This window comes from Microcaecilia unicolor, chromosome 3 (genome assembly GCF_901765095.1).
Source record: "Microcaecilia unicolor chromosome 3, aMicUni1.1, whole genome shotgun sequence".
Classification (NCBI taxonomy): Eukaryota; Metazoa; Chordata; class Amphibia; order Gymnophiona; family Siphonopidae; genus Microcaecilia; species Microcaecilia unicolor.
In genome coordinates, this window is record NC_044033.1 from 423,281,157 (window position 1) to 423,301,842 (window position 20,686).

General features: G+C 41.8%; 1 protein-coding gene across 3 annotated transcripts in view; it reads right to left on the reverse strand.

The window, feature by feature from the left end:
* Positions 1–20,686, reverse strand: part of VSNL1 (visinin like 1) — a 244,651-nt gene that overhangs the window by 163,555 nt on the left and 60,410 nt on the right. The window contains exons 1-2 of one of the 3 annotated variants that reach the window (XM_030198847.1): positions 4,258–4,294; positions 449–615 (exon numbers count right to left, since the gene is read on the reverse strand). In XM_030198847.1, the coding sequence (XP_030054707.1) occupies positions 449–610 (162 nt within the window). In that variant the 5' untranslated portion in view covers positions 611–615; positions 4,258–4,294. Of the gene's footprint in view, positions 1–448; positions 616–4,257; positions 4,295–20,686 lie in introns of those variants that run through there. The other 2 variants (XM_030198846.1, XM_030198845.1) reach the window with 2 other exon arrangements.

Genomic DNA, 20,686 nt, shown 5'->3' on the forward strand with positions numbered 1-20,686 from the left:
TTTTTTTTCTCTTTCCATAGTTCCCGTTAGCCAATTCTGTGTTTTCCACAATTATCCGTTTATTATTTGTTTATATAAGGTGGCATATGTCTCATTGCTCCTTAAGGCTGCTTTGATTCTATTGATATCAGAACGGTAGTCCCTTCCAGTCAGGCAGGAACCAATCCGCCCAACAAATAAAGCACTGTTTACTGAGGGATCAATAAAAATATTGCAACACAAGATGATTATAAAATGCACCTGCTCAATATTACACCGGAAGCCTACACTTCTCCAACTTGTAAGCTTGTTAATGCAGTGTAATGGGATCTCTTTAATACCTATTTGCTGATGAAGCTTTAATGTCCATAGAACCAGCTAATTATTCTCATGCTAGAATAAAAGCTGAATCAGTCTGCCAAACGTCTAGTATAAAGTATGCAAAATTGATTTCAAAGCCTTAACTTACCTTTACGTAGAGCTGCTGAAATTCCTCAAGGTTCAGCCTACCAGTTGGACAGTCTTTTAGAAATCCTTTGTACCACTGTTTGAGTTCATGCTCATTAAATTCGGTGCTCTTCACCAGATCCTCCATCACCTCAGGAGCCAGTTTGCTGTTCTGTTTCCCCATTCTGCCTTAAAGAAAGTAAACAGATAAAATTAGCTTAGCTGCAGGAGTCGATACAAACTTGATTAAGCTGTGTAGCTGAAAGTATGGCTCCACTCAGCTTTAGTATATGCTCACTTCGTCTCTCAGAGTTATTCCCTATTTCCATGATTTTCATCTTAAATTTTGTCATCTTCCTTTTACAATTACTGTATGTACATTGCAATATGGTTCATTACTCCATTTAAGACAACCTTGTGGCCAGTTGAAAAAAATTAAAAGCATAAAGATCTTTGTACCCTTAATCTGCCTTAAATGATGAAAGATGCTTTGTAATTTTAGAAGTGTTTCCTGTGCTATTAATCAGTAATGATCACCATTAAGGTGCATAAAAACAAATGAAGAAAAGGTGAACAGGAGTGGCCTAGTGGTTACAGAACCGGTCTTAACATCCAGAGGTGGCCAGTTCAAATCCTGCTGCTGCTCCTTGAGATCTTGGGCAAGTCACGTAACGTGTCTTTTACTAAGAGCTCATTTTATTCCTATGGGCCCTGCTGCAGATAACTCGAGCTACAGTAAAAGACACCCCTAACCCTCTATTGTCTCAGGTACAAAATTAGACTGTGAGCTTCCAGGGCCAGGGAAATTTCAAATGTACCTAAATGTAACTCACCTTGAGCTACTACTGAAAAAGATGTGAGCAAAATCTAAATAAATAAATAATGGAATACACCTGCTAATGGTGATTTGAGTCCTCTCTGATCTATTCAAGCACCTGTTGTTTAATATATTGCAAATATACAATACAAAATGTACGTTAAAATTAGCCAGACTGGAGTTATTTCAAACCCATTATTTCCCTGTCATTGATCCTTATGAAGCAGATAACATCATTACTCAATAAAGATAAGAGAGGTTAGCAAAAAAAAAAAAAAAAAAAAAAGAAGTATGCAGGGTCTGAGGGCAATTTACAGGAGTGAAAGCAGCCACCTGAAAAATGTTCTAATTCAGTGCAGCTAAATATATGCATGTTACCTTGAGCTACATTTAGGAGAACAAGACAGGTATCTAGGCTTGGTTGGAGCACTACCATATGTAAAACTGCATTTTGAAACCTATATGCATTATTCACCCTCTCTCCAAAAAAATAATTATCTAGAAAAAAAGATGGAAATGTCCACAAGTACTTTGTACCCAGGTTAAGGGATCCTTTTACTAAGCTGCGGTAAGCAGCAATATGTGCTTATCACAGGTTAAAAAGACTATCATGGGGTACGCTCAGGTATCCTGTGGTAGTTCTGGAATCGGCACGTGCTACCTACATGCTAAAAATTGAATTTATTTTTCAACACTGGGGTGTACTGCAAGGCTCTCTTCTTTCTCCAATACTATTTAATGTCATAATGGCTCCGCTAGGTGGGGGGGAGATTCGAGTCTATGGGATTCTATTCTTTTATTTATGCTGATGATGCCACTATTTACATCCCCTTTCAAGGTGGCATCCATGGAATCCTCCATAGAATTAAATTGGGCCTTGACTTAATGGATTTCTAGGCCTCTGAATTTAGGCTTAAGTTAAATTTTTGGTATTAACCAGTCCGTTTGACCATGATCCCTGCAGCAATTTTAGCACTGACTGCATTACTTATACCTTGGAAACCACTCTTAAAATATTGGGGGTTGTTGTTGATTGGCACTTATCCTTTGAATCTAAGGTGTCCTCTGTAGTCGCTAAATCTTTTAAGGTACTTTGGAAGCTAAAGCAAATCAGGTCCTTTTTTTCAATAGATTTATATATATTTTTTTATTTAACCTTTTCACATTACAATCTCAAGAGTTAACACTTGATCAGGAATAGTATCTATATTACATTAGAAACAATCAAGAAAAATGTTACAAAACACATAAAGATACTCATGTCCACATAATAATGGATTCCAAGATTACAAAAATGAGGAGATATCAACAGAAAAAAAAAGTTTTCAGGAAATTTATACCTAAACTAAGAACAGACTATTATTTATATTTCAGCAATTTCAACCCGTTTAGAGGCAACAAATGATGTCAATTGTGAGGGCTCAAGGAATACAAATTTAAGTGAATTGTATCGGATGATACATTTACAGGGGTATCTAAGGTAGAATACACCCCCCATCTGAAGAACAGCCGGCTTCAGCAACAGGAATTGTTTCCGCCTTTTCTGTGTCTCTCTTGAGACATCAGGAAATAAGTTAATTTTCAATCCCAGGAACAATTTGTCCTTGTTCTTGAAAAACAATTTGAAAAGCCACTGCTTATCCGGAAGAAGAGCCACGGTTGCCGCCATGGCTTGCTCTGTCTCTGAGGTCTCCAGTAAGGCAGAAACATATAAATCAGGTTGTTGTTCTTTTTTGAGGTATATAATATGCTTGAGTAAATGGCGGCATAGCAGATTCAGGAACTTCCAAAATTTCAGTTAAATATCTTTTCAACATTTCATTTGGGGAAACTATTTTAAGTTTTGGAAAATTCAAGAATCTTATATTACAACTTCTAGTACAGTTCTCAACCATTTCAGATTTTCTCCTCATTACAGTTAAATCTTTGACCATGTCCATTTGTATAGTAGTTAAATTAGTTATACTATTTTCTATTTTTTCTACCCGAGTTGTCAAGGATTTTATATCTTCCTCTGCTTTAGCAGACGTTTTTTCCACTTCTGTCAACTTTTTTGCCATTTGCTCATATTCAACGGTAGAAGACTGAATTACATTTGAAATCAAGTCCCATAGGGACTCTAATGTTACCTCTGTCAGTTTCTGGATGAGAGGTGCAGTATCAAACTTTGATTCCTTAGGCTCCTCTGTCCCTCTTCCTTCCACAGCTCCTACTGCAGGATTCAACTGTTTCTCCGTTGCTAGTTGTTCTTGTGCTTCCTTCGATGTCATGCCCTCTTCGCTTCGTGGCGGGGCCCAGTCGAACCGAGAGAAGGGGAACTGGTCATCCGCGGCTGTGGAGGGGGTGCTTGCATGTCGGGACTCAGCGAGATGTCCAAACCCGAGATGGCCGAAAGCTCCTCTACAACGCCAGCGGTAGCAATGGGTCTGCTCCCGACCAACTCAGCCTGTCCCCGTGGCCTTGGGAAACGGTCCATCGGACCGACAGGTAAAGAAGGAGAGGCTAGGGAAGCATGAGCTGGCACTCTTCCTCGTTGTTTTGGCATAGCGTAGATAACAGAAGTGAGGTCTCAGAGTGTCTAGGTATAAGCAGGCACCATCTTGGAATCCGGAATGCCTCAATAGATATTTTAAGATTACTTGTCCAGTCTCTAGTCTTGGTCCAATTTGATTACTGTAATTCTATTTATGCTGGTTGCAAAGAGTGTGTTTTAAGGAAGCTTCAAACTGCCCAGAATACCACGGCCAAGTTAGTCCTGCATGTGCCACACTTTGGAAAGGTTACTCCACTGCTGATTCAATTGTATTGCCATCCTATTAAGGCCAGGGTTATTTTTAAGCTCTGTGCTCTCGTATTTCAGACTTTATATGGCACTGTCCCTGATTATATGTTGCCTCTTGTCACTTTGCCTTCTCGCAATGCTACCTATGGTGCGAGACATTACCTGTGTCTTCATTTTCCTACCTGTAAGAAAGTAGTCTATAAGTCAATTTTATTCTACTACTTTTTCTTACCAAGGTACTAAGTGGTGGAATTCCTTGCCGAAATACATTAGATCCCAGTATGATTACTTAGTTTTTTACAAGCTTTTGAAATCTTTCCTTTAAAAAAAAAAAAAAATTCCGTTAATTGATGCTGATGTCTAGTGCTATCCCCCTCCCCCCATTGCATATGTATTTACGATTCTTTCCTATGTTGCTTCTTTCCTTTGTGTGGGATTATGTTTTTTTATTTAATATTTTGTACAGTTTTCTTGTAGCTTGTTAGCCACATTGAATTTGAATTTGTGCAGAAAAAATGTGGGGTATAAATGTTATAAATCAATCTATTAATTCACAGTATGCTCAGCTTCTTCACATTTATATCTTGTCTATCATAGGTCAATAGGATCGGGAAATCATAATAGGATCTATCAGATTAGCGTACCTACCCCTACTATTGGGATAAATCAATCTATGGCACAATGGTACCAAGAGAGTCTCACTCATTACCAACTTGGGGGCGGGGAGGAAATAAAGGTACCTCAGTTCTTAAGGAGTTGGGCTCTGCTGGCCCCACAAGCATTGTCACTAGTGGGGCAGTCCTGCTTCTGGCTCTGCCCTTGTGAAGATGATTTGGAGCTGGTCCCCTTGGCCTTCTTAGAACATGGTTAACAAATTCAGGGCCTCCATCTTAAATGTCTTGAATTTACAGGCTTTAGGGGACATCTTCACACAATGTGCACAACTGGGTACATCATGACTAAGGCTCAAGTACAGGTAGCATACCATATGCAAATCAGTGATAGACAATATTGGTGCTTTTGCAAAGAAGATATCAGACAACTTGCCTCCATACTTTAGAGGGAAAAAAACACAAAGGAGGCCAGACAGTCATGTACAGGAGTAATAAAGAGACAAAAAGATTGGTTAACTGAACACCTGCACAGGCAAAAAAGGACCAAGTACATCAGGAAGTCATGTGTGATAGAAATCCTGTGCATACTCAAAATGTGTTTTGGTCTACCTGAGCTCTGCGAGAGCTGCATTCATTTTGGCACTATCAAATAATATCACTCACAAGTGCAGCTGATTTGGTTCTGCTTGTCGATGGAGAACAAACATATGCAAAATCCAACTGAAACCAACCACAGGTTATGACAAAAAAAGCTGATATAATATTGGTCTCAATATAAAAATACAGGACAGAAGAAAAACTAATATTCGTACATACACTCTTCTTAAATAATCAGGTTTTGTCACTTAAGGACCCTGTTTACTAAGGCGTGCTAGTGTTTTTAGTGCACACCTAAAATTAGCATGCACAAAACACTAGAAACACCCATATATTCCTATGGGTGTCTTTAGCATTTAACACACTCTAAAAACTCTAGCGCGCCCTTAGCACTGCTTAGTAAACAGGGCCCTTAGTGTCACCTTAGGGAACCCGGTGACGCTGAAAGCAGAGGCAGTGCAGGAATACAGAGTGATCCGACACTTTAATACAGCTTCGGGCGAAACTCTGGCCACATTCCATGGGAATCCATAGAATGTAATTTCTTGAGCATGAATTTGAAAAAGTTGTTTTTCAATTTTTAAATCACGTTTATTGGGTTACCAGTGACGATTAGCAGTGAACCAAGGCTTAATACTTTTTGTGGGGAGGTTTTTTGCTGATGATCTGAAAAATACCCTATAACATTGCCACTTTAGTAGGTGGATTCAGGGTTGAACTAGGGCTCCGAGGATTTTCCTCCCTTTTGAGCATACATTGGTGCTTAATTTATCACTACAATTCAAGCTGGTGATTTAAAGAAGAGTATATGTAAGAATAATATTGGTCTCATTCAGATATGGAAGCTCAAAGAAAGATCACAACCTTGATCATGTTCCTTAGAAGCACTGCCGCTCTCTTACCATACTAAACTACACCCAAAAGCCTGAGTCAGACTAGTTTTGATGAAGCTGCGTGTTTCAAGGGCAACCTGCAGGACTGTCTAAACTTTAAAATGTGGATTCCACGAGATGATGTCTTTGAGATAAGCAAGGTAAACTTAATAGCTTATCTACACATGATCTTATTTTATTTTCACTGCTTCATATGGTTATCAACTGTTGTAGCAGTGCTAAAAGTGAGTGTAAGGGAGTCATGTCATTCCTGTGCAAAAATATTAATCTTGATTTCATCTTCCTATAGTTACTGGAAAGGACAGTGCTATGAATGTAATGAGTAAAAAGGAGGGATCTACCTGTAAAAATTGATTTGTATGCATAAAAATAATGCATGGACAAAATTAGCAGTGCGGGGACAGTTAATCAATATCCAGAAGACAGTCCCTGCAACAAAAGAATTGCAAGCTGAATATTCATTTTATAATCCACTCTTAATTAGTTAGAATTTTTCCATTTCAGTTCATTTCTCCATTAATAAAACAGAGAACTCACCAATCATAGCATGTTACCTTTCACGGACCTTCAGAAAAGAGTGGCCTTAATTCCAGCACATAGTCTCTTTATGACAACTGTTGGCAAATATGGCACTATAAAGAGACTATCAGGCTTATTTTCGAAAGAGAAGGGCGCCCATCTTCCAACCCAAATCGGGAGATGGGCGTCCTTCTCTCAGGGTCGCCCAAATTGGCATAATTGAAAGCCGATTTTGGGCGTCCTCAACTGCTTCCCATCGCGGGGACGACCAAAGTTCACGGGGGCTTGTCGGCACCGTAGTGAAGGCGGGACTGGGGTGTGATTAAGAGATGGGCGTCCTCGGCCGATATGGGAAAAAGAAGGGCGTCCCTGATGAGCACTTGGCCGACTTTACTTGGTCCATTTTTTCTTGCGACCAAGCCATGAAAAGGTACCTGAACTGACCAGATGACCACCGAAGGGTATCGGGGATGACCTCCCCTTACTCCCCCATTGGTCACCAACCCCTTCCCACCCTAAAAAAAAAAAAAAAAAAAATTTTTTTTTGCCAGCCTCAAATGTCATACCCAGCTCCATGACAGCTGTATGCAGGTCCCTGGAGCAGTTTTAGTGGGTGCAGTGCACTTCAGGCAGGCGGACCCAGGCCCATCCCCCCCTACCTGTTACACTTGTGCTGGTAAATGTGAGCCCTCCAAAACCCACCCGAAACCCACTGTACAGACATGTAGGTGCCCCTCTTCACCCCTTAGGGCTATGGTAGTGGTGTACAGTTGTGGGGAGTGGGTTTTGGGGGGCTCAGCACCCAAGGTAAGGGAGCTATACACCTGGGAGCAATTTCTGAAGTCCACTGCAATGCCCCCTAGGGTGCCCGTTTGGTGTCCTGGCATGCCAGGGGGACCAGTGCACTACGAATTCTGGCTCCTCCCATGACCAAAGGGCTTGGATTTGGTTGTTGAGATGGGTGTCCTCTGTTTCCATTATGGCTGAAAACCGGGTACGACCATCTCTAAGATCGACCATCTCAACATTTAGGTTGACAGTCTTTAAGGTTGACCTAAATGTTGAGATTTGGGGGTCCCCGACCATATTATTGAAACGATAGATGGACGCCCATCTTGTTTCGATAATACGGGTTTCCCCACTCCTTCGCGGGGCCGTCCTGCCAGGACGCCCTCATGAAAACTTGGGCACCCTGTTCGATTATGCCCCTCCAAGGGTTTCATTTTCAAAAAAGAAAAACATCTAAAAAGTGGCATAAAGCAGCATAAGGATGTGTTTCTCACAAAAACATCAATCAGTATTTTTGAAACCTATTTTTCAGACGTTTTTCTATACTGTTCATCTGCAGTGCATCCAAATCTCAAGGAGGCATATCAGGGGCATGTTAAGAGCAGGATTTGGGCATTTCTTAGATGTTTTTCAGCCATAATGGAAAAAAAACAAAACTAAAACTAAGATGTTTTGAACTAGACTTGTTTTTATAACTAATAAGGGATAAAAAGGTGCCCTAAATGACCAGATGACCACTGGAGAGAATAAGGGATGACCCCCAAATTCCCCCCCAGTGGTCACTGATACTCTCCCACCCCCTACCCCCTAATATATGAAAATAAATATGACTTACCAGCCTCTATGACAGCCTCAGATATTATAGCCAGATCTATTAGAAAAGCATGCAGGTCCCTGGAGTAGTGTAGTGGCCGGTGCAGTGCACTATAGTAGTGGGGGACTCGGGTCCCTACCTCCCTCTGTCACACTTGTGATGGAAACTGTGACCCCTCCCAAAGTCACCAAAACCCTACTATACCCACAGACAGGTCCCCCTACAATAAGGGCTATTGTAGTGGTGTACAGTGGGGGGCAGCAGGGAGCATTTTAGTGAAGTGCACAGAAGTGCCCCTTAGGGTACCTCATTGCTCTTCTTGGATGGCTGGGGGACCAGTCTGCTAAAAAAAGCTGGTTCCTCCTACATCCCAATGGCTTGATTTTCTACGTTTTGCACTTATTCATTTTTTTTTTCGATAATGGACCAAAATGCAAAATGTCCAAAGCACAAAATCTTGTTCTAAACAGTATTTTTGAGAAAAAAAGATAGACATTTTTCTTTTTTTTGAAAATGACACTCTTTCCTATTTGGATTTTGGACATTTTGTGCAAAATCATAGTCTTTGGAAGAAAAAAGTCCCAGCCACTGATCAAAAGTTATATTTACTGGACAGGTCAAGAGCACACTTTGCAAAGTCCTAGAGGACTAAGGCCCATGACCCAGAACTGTCATTATAATTCATGGGCTAGCAGACAGGAAGGGAAGAATGAAGAAAAATGATGAAAACACAATTAGCTATGAACATAAGATCATGGCTCCATGGTCCCATTTAGAACATATTGCAATGTTCATGGAACCATAATAGATCAGGAAAACCTTCAGTGAAATGATGTCTCTGAAGTTAGATCATTGAATTAAATTCTCACTCTGAGTAGACACTACAACGATTTAAAACATCGCCTTTTGAGTTGGATTTTTTTTAGGAACAAAATATGAAAACTGAACAATTTTCACATTCTGTTGATAAAAAATACAATTCAAGAATACATTAATCTATACAATATACTCTACATTTTCAACATGAAGTAATAATTATAGAAATACTCAAAAATAATCAAGCAATACACAGGTCTTAATTGTACAAGTATTCACACACTAGTTACAGCAAATCCAAATTGTTTTTCAAAAATGTCCTCAATTGGGCTTCATTACTGAGCCCCTGAGCTGATCTGAATACTCCTGGATGAAGAATCAATCTGTACATGTTACGGGAAGTCAATTTGAAGCAAAGATCTAAGAATTCCAAAGAAGTTGCTGAAAGGATTCAGGGCTAAAATTATTTGAAAATGCAAACTGCAGATGAAGGGGCAAAGTTATTACAATATTTCAGTGTATTTGAACATCCGTTGGGGTACTGTTAGCTCCATCAATGCAAACTGGAAACAGTTTGGTAACACCAAAACACTGCCTCAATTTGGTCTTCCCTCCAAAGTCAGTACCCGTGGTTAAGAAAACAAATGACGGTGCTCACTGTAAGGCCTAAGATTATTTCACAAGAGCTATGTAGATAGACAGGGCAAATATAGACTGTTCAACAATTTCAAGATTACTCAACAAGCATTGCCTGTATGGCAGATTTGCAAAAAAGGAAGCCTCTAGTGAAGAAAAGTCATATGATGTACACTGTTGCACTTGAAAAGAAATATATAACGCTACATATGTGAAAGTAGAGACTACAATCCTTACTTTCTGTGGTCCTAAGGTTTGGGGGATAGACTTGTTTCATGGCTCTACTCTTGCCGATGTTATACATCATCACCGCTGTTTTTGCTCTCTCCTCAATACTACTACTACTACCACTATTTAGCATTTCTATAGCGCTACAAGGCATACGCAGCGCTGCACAAACATAGAAGAAAGACAGTCCCTGCTCAAAGAGCTTACAATCTAATAGACAAAAAATTAAAAAAAATAAGCAAATCAAATCAATTAATGTGAACGGGAAGGAAGAGAGGAGGGTAGGTGGAGGCGAGTGGTTACGAGTCAAAGGCAATGTTAAAGAGGTGGGCTTTCAGTCTAGATTTAAAGGTGGCCAAGGATGGGGCAAGACGTAGGGGCTCAGGAAGTTTATTCCAGGCGTAGGGTGCAGCGAGACAGAAGGCGCGAAGTCTGGAGTTGGCAGTAGTGGAGAAGGGAACAGATAAGAAGGATTTATCCATGGATCGGAGTGCACGGGAAGGGGTGTAGGGAAGGACGAGTGTGGAGAGATACTGGGGAGCAGCAAAGTGAATACATTTATAGGTTAGTAGAAGAACTTTGAACAGGATGCGAAAACGGATAGGGAGCCAGTGAAGGGTCTTGAGGAGAGGGGTAGTATGAGTAAAGCGACCCTGGCGGAAGATGAGACGGGCAGCAGAGTTTTGAACCGACTGGAGAGGGGAGAGGTGACTAAGTGGGAGGCCAGCAAGAAGCAGATTGCAGTAGTCTAAACGAGAGGTGACAAGGGTGTGGATGAGGGTTTTGGTAGAGTGCTCGGAAAGAAAGGGGCGGATTTTACGGATGTTGTAAAGAAAGAAACGACAGGTCTTGGCGGTCTGCTGGATATGAGCAGAGAAGGAGAGAGAAGAGTCAAAGATGACCCCAAGGTTTCGAGCTGAGGAGACAGGGAGAATGAGAGAGCCATCAACAGAAATAGAAAACGGGGGGAGCGGGGAGGTGGGTTTGGGGGGGGAAAATGAGAAGCTCGGTTTTGGTCATATTTAATTTCAGGTGGCGTTGAGACATCCAGGCAGCAATGTCAGACAAGCACGCTGAAACTTTGGTTTGGATGCAAGGTGAGATATCAGGGGTAGAAAGGTAGATTTGGGAGTCATCAGCATAGAGATGGTAGGAAAAGCCATGGGATGAGATTAATGAACCAAGGGAAGAAGTGTAGATAGAAAAGAGGAGTGGACCAAGAACAGAACCCTGAGGTACGCCGACAGGCAGAGGGATAGAAGTAGAAGAGGATCCACCAGAGTGAACACTAAAGGTGCGGAGGGAGAGGTAGGAAGAGAACCAGGAAAGGACAGAGCCCTGGAATCCAAGTGAGGACAGGGTATTGAGAAGTATGCTGTGATCGACAGTGTCAAAAGCAGTGGAAAGATCAAGAAGAATGAGGATGGAATATTGACCTCTGGATTTAGCCAGTAATAGGTCATTGGAGACTTTAGTAAGCGCAGTTTCGGTTGAGTGGAGAGGGCGAAAACCAGATTGTAATGTGTCAAGAATAGCATGTGAGGAGAGAAAATCAAGGCAGCGGCGGTGAACAGCACGCTCAAGTAATTTGGAGAGAAAAGGAAGGAGGGAGATGGGTCGGTAATTAGAGGGACAAGTAGGGTCGAGTGAAGGCTTAAGGAGAGGTGTGACCACAGCATGTTTAAAGGCAGCAGGGACAGTCGCAGTGGAAAGTGAGAGGTTGAGAATGTGACAGATAAAAGGAATAAGAGTAGGAGAGATGGCATTAAGAAGGTGGGTGGGAATGGGATCAGAGGAACAGGTGGTACATTTTGAGGAAGAAAGGAGAAGTGTAGTTTCCTCAATAGTAACTTCAGGAAAGGAGGAAAGGGAATGAGGGGAAGGAGAGAGAGGGGAACGGACTAGTGGAGGGAGAGCTGGTGAGGTAGAGAAAGCAAGGTTTATCTTTTGAACCTTGTTGTGAAAGAATTCAGCAAGGGTCTGAGGAGATAATGAAGGGGGAGTTGGGGGGAGGGGCACCTTGAGGAGAGAGTTCAATGTGGTGAAGAGAAGTCGAGGATTAGAGCCAAGAGAGTTGGTCAGTTGGATATAATAATCCTGTTTGGCACGTAAAAGAGCAGATTGGAAGGAGGTCAGCATGAACAAAGTGTAAGAAATCAGCAAGGGCCCGAGATTTCCGCCAGAGGCGTTCGGCGGAGCGGGTACAGGAACGTAGGTAGCGGATATTAGAAGTCAGCCAAGGTTGGGGTTTTGTACGCCTTACAGGGCACCTAGAAGTGTCACAGTCCAGTCTAGGCTTTGGTTATATATATTAACAACATAGGGCCTGAAATGGCTGGTATACGTAAAAACAATCCTTCAGATACTGTGGAGCTGACAAATAAATTGTTTGATGAACAAAACAAAGCACTTTATACTGTATCAGACAGTGAACTGCAACCAATGCAACTGTTTCAAAATAGGGGTGATAAGAGTCACCCTGGATACTCCTGGATACTCCAGTAAGCAACCTTGCCACTGCATTTTGCACCAACTGCAATGCTCTAATCCTGGACTTACACATACCAAGATAAAGAGTGTTGCAGTAATCCAACCTAGATTAAAACCATACTTCGTATAACGCCACAACAATCACTCGTCGGTAGCATAGGTTACAACCTATATAGCAATCAAAATTGAGCAAAACAAGACTGAATAACATTCACCACTTGATGTTTCATGGACATACTTGACTGGGTTGGGACAGAATATTCAACAGCATTTAACCAAATAGTGCCACTGAATATTATGTCTAACTGCTGCAGGCCTACCTGCTCAGCAAAGGGATGATGGATCCACCAGTATTGAGTGCCTGTACCTGGCTAACTAACTAGGCAAATAGGACCATTTAAAAAGCAGTCCCAGCAATGTCCAGATCACTTGTGCCAATACCCAGATATGGCTTGGCATTGAACATCAGGGGTTACTTTAGCCTGTGGCACTCAGCATTTTTTTTTAACATGCTGACCGCCACGGGATGAATATTAACTGAACTAAGTTTAAACTAATGCTCGCTGTGGTTATAGGTGCCAGCACACTAGCTCTTTGGTATGTTTTGGAAACGCCACTGCATATCCCTGAGGATAGGCGGAATGTAATCTATCTACTTTTTGGGATACTTCCAGGTACCTTTAACTTGGATTGGCCACTATTGGAAACAGGATACTTGATTTGATGGTCCTTTGGTCTGACCCATTGTAGCAGTTTTTATATGTACTAGCAAGAAAGCAAGAGAGTCCAAAATTTTTGAAGTTTTATATAGTAAGAAAACCAGTGTATTAAACTAAAAGTACAAAAACTTTTATACATGAAAACAAATTGTCACTTTATGCATCTAAAGTGTACACATGCAGTTAAACTAGATTTAATGAGTTCTTGACAGAATATTCATCCGAGCAAATAAGATAAAAGGAGAAAATACATCTTTGGGACTTGGCTGCCCTTGCCATAACAACTACATTAATGAAAACCACAAGATCTCAATGCAGCAAATATTAGTGGAAATGATTAGTGTGAAATTAGATAAGACATGTTAAAACTAAACAAAGCTTCTGCATTATGCCAGCAAGGGCTCCTTCGGTGAAAAAGAAACCACATTCATTACAAATCAGTCATCAAAAATGTTCCCCCTTGACTGCCCTTGAATGCATTTTATTAAAAGCAAGTGAAATAAATGCATTATCAAAACCATGAATCATAATTGTGCACAATGAAATGAGTGACTTTATGCTTTTAAATTAGAAAGCCAGAGATGATCAGACTTGCTGGTCCTTGGCATTACTGGAGGATGAATAAATTAATCGTGCAGATTAAAAAATTGTGTCCTGAACATAAAACCACCAGATTTAAAAAAAATTAAAGACTTAAAAAGTTATTTTGACTGTCTTATCTTTAAAAGTTCACCAAAGAAACTTAATACAATCATTCAAAGCAGTCAGTGATATTTGAACTTAAGTCATTCACCAAGTTGGTCTAATTAGTACATTTGCAGAAATTAAGGAACAATGCAGGTATGGTGAACACTACTCTTTCACTGCCTCTGTCAGCTATCAGGTATATTTACATCCAAGCAATTTGGTTCAGGGTAAATCTGTACATTTTACTTAAACATGAAAACTTTTTAAATGAAGGCAAGGTTGAACCAGTCCAGAGACATAGCTCTAGTGAGCTATTCCTCAGTCTCATTCTGAATAGCAGTTCCAATGGTTCTGAACCCTGTGGAGGAGTAACCTAAAGGTTAGTGCAGTGGCCTAAGAACCAGAGGAACTGTGTTCAATTCCCATTGCAGCTTCATGTGACTCTGGACAAGCCTTTTAACCAGAGGAACAGCCAGAAGTGCATGGGGAGGGGAGGGGCCCAAAGGTGGACCGAGAGGGTCACGCATTCCTCTTTCTCCACCCCCTCCCCCACTGCCACTGCAACATTGGGCATACCTTTGGTGTCAGGAATGCCAAGACCTGCCAACTGAAGAGATCTCCTCTGCACGTCCTGCCTGTACTGCTATAGCAGCACAAGTCAGAAGCACACTTCTGCACATGCTCATGAGAGAGCCAGCACTGGAGGATGAAGTGTGCCTACTGACTTAAGTGCTGCTCTGGCAGCACAGGTGGGACTCACAAAAGAGATCTCTTTGGCTGGCAAGGCTTGGCATCCCTACCAGCCATTAAAACTGAACGGGCCAGGCCCCCGAGATACTCTCCCCCCAGTGGCTACGCCACTGCATTTAACCCTCCCAGGTACAAAAATTAAGTACCTGTATATAATATGTAAACTACTTTGATTGTAACCACAGAAGGGTGGTATATCAAATCCGATTCCCTTTCCTTCTTCCAGAAGGACCCCTTGTCCAGTCTGGTTTCCAGGATGGCCATGATGAATATGCATGAGATCTGTTTGCATGCACTGGATCTCCAATGCTTCATTCTGGCCTCCATGAAAACCAGGGTTCACAACCATGTTCTATTTTATTAATGTTCCTTATCATGGCCAAAATAGCCTAATGCAGCATTTTCCAAGTTGGTCCTGGAGTACCCCCCTTGCTAGTCGGGTTTTCAGGATATCCACTAGAGTTGCACAGGGACAGAAATCCAACCCATCACCGCCCATCCCCGCTGGAATCTAACCTGTCCCCATGGAGAATCTAACCCGCCCCCATGGGAATCTAAACCATCCCTGCTGCAAGTAATCTCCTCCATCCCATCTCTCAGCCCGCCAAGCCCTTGCCATGCAGCAGCCACCTTGACCCCCCCCCCCCCCCAAGAAAGCCAGATTCTATAAGCAGTAAAAAAAAACTAGTAGAAGTACTTTCTTCTGTACTCTAAGACAGCAGATGTACAGAACAGCACAGGACTCAAAGCAGTCCAAATTCCAAAACAAGTAAAGTCAGAAACAACACAGTTTATAGCTAATTGTTAAACCACCCTTAGGATTCACCTTTGGGATTAAAAAGCAAACATATAAGGACTGGATAAATTAATTAAAACTAAGCTTAAAGCAAATGCCCTTAATATGTAATACTTGATGCAATATTTACATAGCAAGAAGCCTGAGACAACAGATTAATTTTCTTCTGAACATAATTAACTTTGTACAAACTTGGTGGCTAATAGTGTTCTGAACTGGATAATGTAGCCACATTTAGACTGATGCTGGACAAAACTTTCCCGGGGGGGATGACTATGACTACCTTCTGCATAAAGGAAACCCTTCTCTAATTATTCAATACCTTTCTGTGAAAAAGTAGTAATAAAAAAGGCAAGTGCATTTTTATAATATACCACTGCAATTCATAAAACAAAAGGAGCAAGTTCCCACATGCTCTTTTTCTTTTTAGGGAGGCACAGGGAAAAAAAGAAGATTTTAAATGCCGCCAGGTTTCAACTGAATTCATGTTTAATATGGGATATAAATATCACAAATAAGTAAATTGATAGATAGAAACTCAGAATGTTGAGCACCTGATTCTCATAACATATTGTCTGTTTTAGTGGCCCTTTACCAGGACAAAAAAAATCTCTGTATGAATATAACACGTTAGGGTGTCCCTATAATCGGCCTCTCCAACTAACATACTGATTTATAACAAATTACTACTCTACCTATGAAAAGTTATTCCATCATTATACTTTCTCTGTGTACATCTGTATGCTGCACAAGCTGGCATGTTTAAAAATAAAAATGCCACCAAGAAAGAACGACAATGTGGATGCAGCAGCTCATAGGACCACTCACTTTGTTTTGAGTGTATGATGATGACGGCGGCACGAGGAAGGAGCAACCTTTTACCTCCCCTACGACCCTGGGTTGTATGAGCCCGAGGTAGCCTGGTGGTCTAATGGCTTCTTCAGGGCAGGAAAGATTCACACTCTTTACTGCCCGGTACCATGGCGCTAATCCTCTCCTCTGTGCTCTTTTAACATGGCTGCCGAGACTTCCAGCAGTGACAATAGAAGTCTCTGCAGCCATGTTAAAACAGCACAGAGGACAGGATCAATGCCACATCAGCGGGAAGGAAAGAGTAGGAATCTTTCCTGTCCCAAAGAAGTCACTAGACCACCAGGGTAACTCGAGGTATGTGACCGGAGGGCACCCTGCGCTCGGGAGAAGGAAGGCACTTCTGTGGGGATCCCGCAGGATCTAGGTCCATCCCCATGGGATTCCCGTGGACCTGGATCCAGCCCTGCAGGATTCCCGCAGACATGGAAGGGAATGCCGCTATCCCCGTTCCCGTGCAGCTCCCTAATATCCACAATGAATATGCATGAAATAGATTTGCATATAATGGAGGCAGTGTATGCAAATCGATTTCATGTATATTCATTGTGGATATTCTAAAAACCTTACCAGTCAGGGGGTACTCCAGGACTGACTTGGAAAACACTGGCCTAATGTATGTGTCTTTCCTACAGGAGCGTCCCAAGCTGGAAACACAGCCTATGTGACACACTCCCTTAGTATCCCCCCACCCCACCCACTACATCACGTCAAAGCAGGGGAAGCAACAGATGGTGTGAAATTCTGGTGCTCCCACCTCCTTTGCACCTTGTATGGCCCTGCTTCCCTACTCCTTTCCAGTAACTCAGACTCAGATAGGTTAGTCCATTTGCTTGCAGTTTCAAGGCAAATTCTTCTCTTGCACAGTAAACATCCCATATTTACCATAACGCACTCTCCCTTCATCTGCTCAAATTCTTCTTAGTATACCTTCTCACAGTCACATTTGGCTTGTTTTTCTGCTGTGGCGCCTCCCACTCTCACTTAGATCTGAGCCTTCATTCCAAAAATTTAAAAATTCTCTAGAATCTTTTTACTCAAGCATTTCCCCATCCTGAAATCCCCTTTATTTTGCATCAATCACTATCTTTAGTTCGGCAATGCATCACCTCTTGTTTATCCCCTTCTCATTCATTCCTTAGTACACAGGTTTAAAATATTGTAATTCGTTGCTTTCCCTTTTGTCTTATGTCCCTTCTCCATCCTTGTATTTTGCCTTTTATGCCCTGTCACCTTATTTGTTCCCTTTTTATATTTTTAACTTTGTGAACCACCTAGACTTTTTAAAATGATTTTGCGTATATCTCAAAAATAAAGGGACAGATTCTATATGAGGTACCTAAAAAAATCTGTGCGGTAAAAATTTCCACCTAAGCATGTTCCATAAGCAGTGCCTAGATTTAGGTGTGGTACATAGAATATGCTTAGTTGATAACCCAGTGCCTAAAACTACGCGCCTCTATTTACACCAATGAAATGTATATGTAGATTTACGCACAATGGGTCATCTATAACTAAGAGCATAAATTTTGGGAATGCCCTTAAAATGCCCATTTCCCCAACTATAGCCATGCCCCCTTTTGAACTGCGCACATTGGAATTTAGGTGCAATTAATGACAGAATACGCTTAGTGAGTTGTGCGTGTAAATTCTAATTATTACCAATTAGTGCTTATTATTGCTTGTTAAATGCTGTTATCAACACCTATTAGCTTGTTAAGTCAATTAAGTTACGCATGCTGTTATAAAATACACCTGGATTTCAGCACGCGCACTATATAGAATCCGGTGGGGGGGGGGGGGGGGTGACTATGACTACCTTGTTATGGTACTCTTGCCTTGTCATTGGTTCCTGTTCTGATGCTTAAACAGAAGCAGAGCACACTAGTTTCTTTTCAGTGTGTAAACACATTCATATGAAAATTATATTTCATCACCAGAGCCTAATGTTCCTCGGATAACACCGTCATGTGAGGTGGATATCAACACCTATTGCTTAACTTGATTTACAAGCAAGAGAAAGAATGTGCCTATTGTCAAAATGTAGTTATCACTAGTCAACCACATTTTATGAAATGAGTTGCCACAGCACTAGCTGATAACAGTGTTTCTCAGGCATAGTAAGGTGTCAGCTCCTTTTAATTTTCAAGGCTGTAGAAACTATACTTAGAATATAACCCTACTTGATTTTTATTTTTTTGCTTATCTTACACAACATCCTTCTTATGTTCAAAGCTACTCTAAAGCACAGGTACACAACAAACCCAAGCTCAGGGTCGTTCACAAAGATGCTCACTTTCAAAGCACTTAGAGGCTCTTTCACAAAGGTGCATAAGGGCCTACACGTGTCCAGCATGTGCCAAATTGGCATTACCGCCCAGCTACCATGTGCCTCGAGCGGTAATTCTGAATTTGGCGTGTGCCAAAACCACACGGTAGAAAATGTTTTCTATTTTCTACCGGTGGTGCTTACCCTTGAAGTAAATGACAGTGGGCGCGCACTGCATGCCTACCACCTGAGTAGCACACGTGACCTTACCGCTATCAATAGGTGGCGGTAAGGTCTCAGGCTGAAAATGAATGCCTGCTGGTTTTTATTTTGCCGCATGTCCATTTTCTGGCCCTTTAAAAAAAAGGCCCATTTTCCAGGATGCGGTAAAAACTGGCCCAGTGCGCACCCAAAAGATGCGCTCACACTGCCGCAGGCCACATTTTAGTGCACCTTAGTAAAAGGGCCTCTTAGACTTAAAAAGTCACACAGGGGCTCATTTTCAAAGTGCCCCATAGTGCCCTAAACCACTGTATGACAAATTATGTATACAAGTCCTCGTTTTATAGCCGAGCATAGAAATTAAAATAGTACATACATACTTCCCCCTGTGCAGGTCCTGGTAGATTTTCAAACCAACAACTGCTATTTTGAAAATTACCATGGGGAATTTATGCGCTTACTTTTACACCTATTCTTGACCATGCACAAGCTTCCCCATGTCTATATGCATAATTTACAAAATATGCACATAATACCTTTATATGCATATCAGATGTCTAATGCTAGTTATTATGTTTTAAATTCTGTACAACACATTAACCCAAAGCACACTAAAGTTTTGTAGTTACTACATGATAATAACCTGAATTAACGTACAAGAGCTACAAAACCTCCGAGTTAACTTTTGGGGGGTATTCCCAGCATTTTTTGGGAAGGCTGCTATATAGCTAAAAAAAAAAAAATGCTAGTACATGTCAGAAGCATAGCCAACAACATGCAATGCAATCAGCTACATCTCTTGAGGTGGAGTCAAGTGCTCTGCGTTACCTCACCTGTTAACAGTGGGGGCCCTTTTACAAAAACGGCGGGAAGGCCAATGTGGGCTTACCGCACGCTAATCTGGAGCTACTGCTGGGCCCAATGCAGGAGCCAGCAGTAGTTCTAGCCCCAGTGTGCAGCATTTCCCACGCTAGGGAAAACTGCTCCATATTTAGCGTGGCGCCAATCTGGTGGTAATCAGGAAGTGCTGCACGCTACCCGGTTACCGTGGAAGCCCTTACCGCCATCTCAATGGGTAGTGGTAAGTGCTGCCCCCCCCCCCCCCCCACAAGAACATGCAGTAAGAGCAATCTTACCACATGGCCATGGCTATTTTCAGCCTCTCTTACCTGGTAGGGTAAAAAACGGCCCCTGCCGCTAGCGCAGTGTCCCTTTTACTGCAGTTTGGTAAAAGGACCCTTTAATTCATTATATTTATATATATGTTAAACGGGTAATTCTATAACTTAGCTGGTCAGTTATGCACACATTATGCCTACATGCATGCGCATATGCTAATATCAGGCATATTTTCAAAGCACTTAGCCTTCCAAAGTTCCATAGAAACCTATGGAACTTTGGAAGGCTAAATGCTTTGAAAATATGCCTCTTAGTCACCTAAGCGCTATTCTGCAAATACCTATTTACCTTCCATAGCACCTATTTGAAAGGTGAGTGTATACAAGGGTGAAGTAGGGGTAGGACATAGGTGGGTCACTGAGGTATGCATATATCTTCCAGAATACTGTAAGTTACATGGGTAGTTGTCACATTTAGGTACTCACACTTATACCAGCTCTATAACAGAATCTAAGCACATAGGTCCCTTTACAGAATAGGCTCCTGCCACATGCCCCAAAGGTGTCTAACATAGTAACACAGTAGATGACGGCAGAAAAAGACCTGCACGGTCCATCTAGTCTGCCCACGATAAACTCATGTGCATACCTTACCTTGATTCGTACCTGTCTTTTTCAGGGCACAGATCATATAAGTCTGTGCAGCAGTATTTCCCGCCTCCCAACCACCAGTCCCGCCTCCCATCACCGGCTCCGGCACAGACCCATAGGCGTAGTTTGACTGTTTCATTTGGGGGGGCAAAAAATGGGCGGAGCATATTAGCATATCATTTG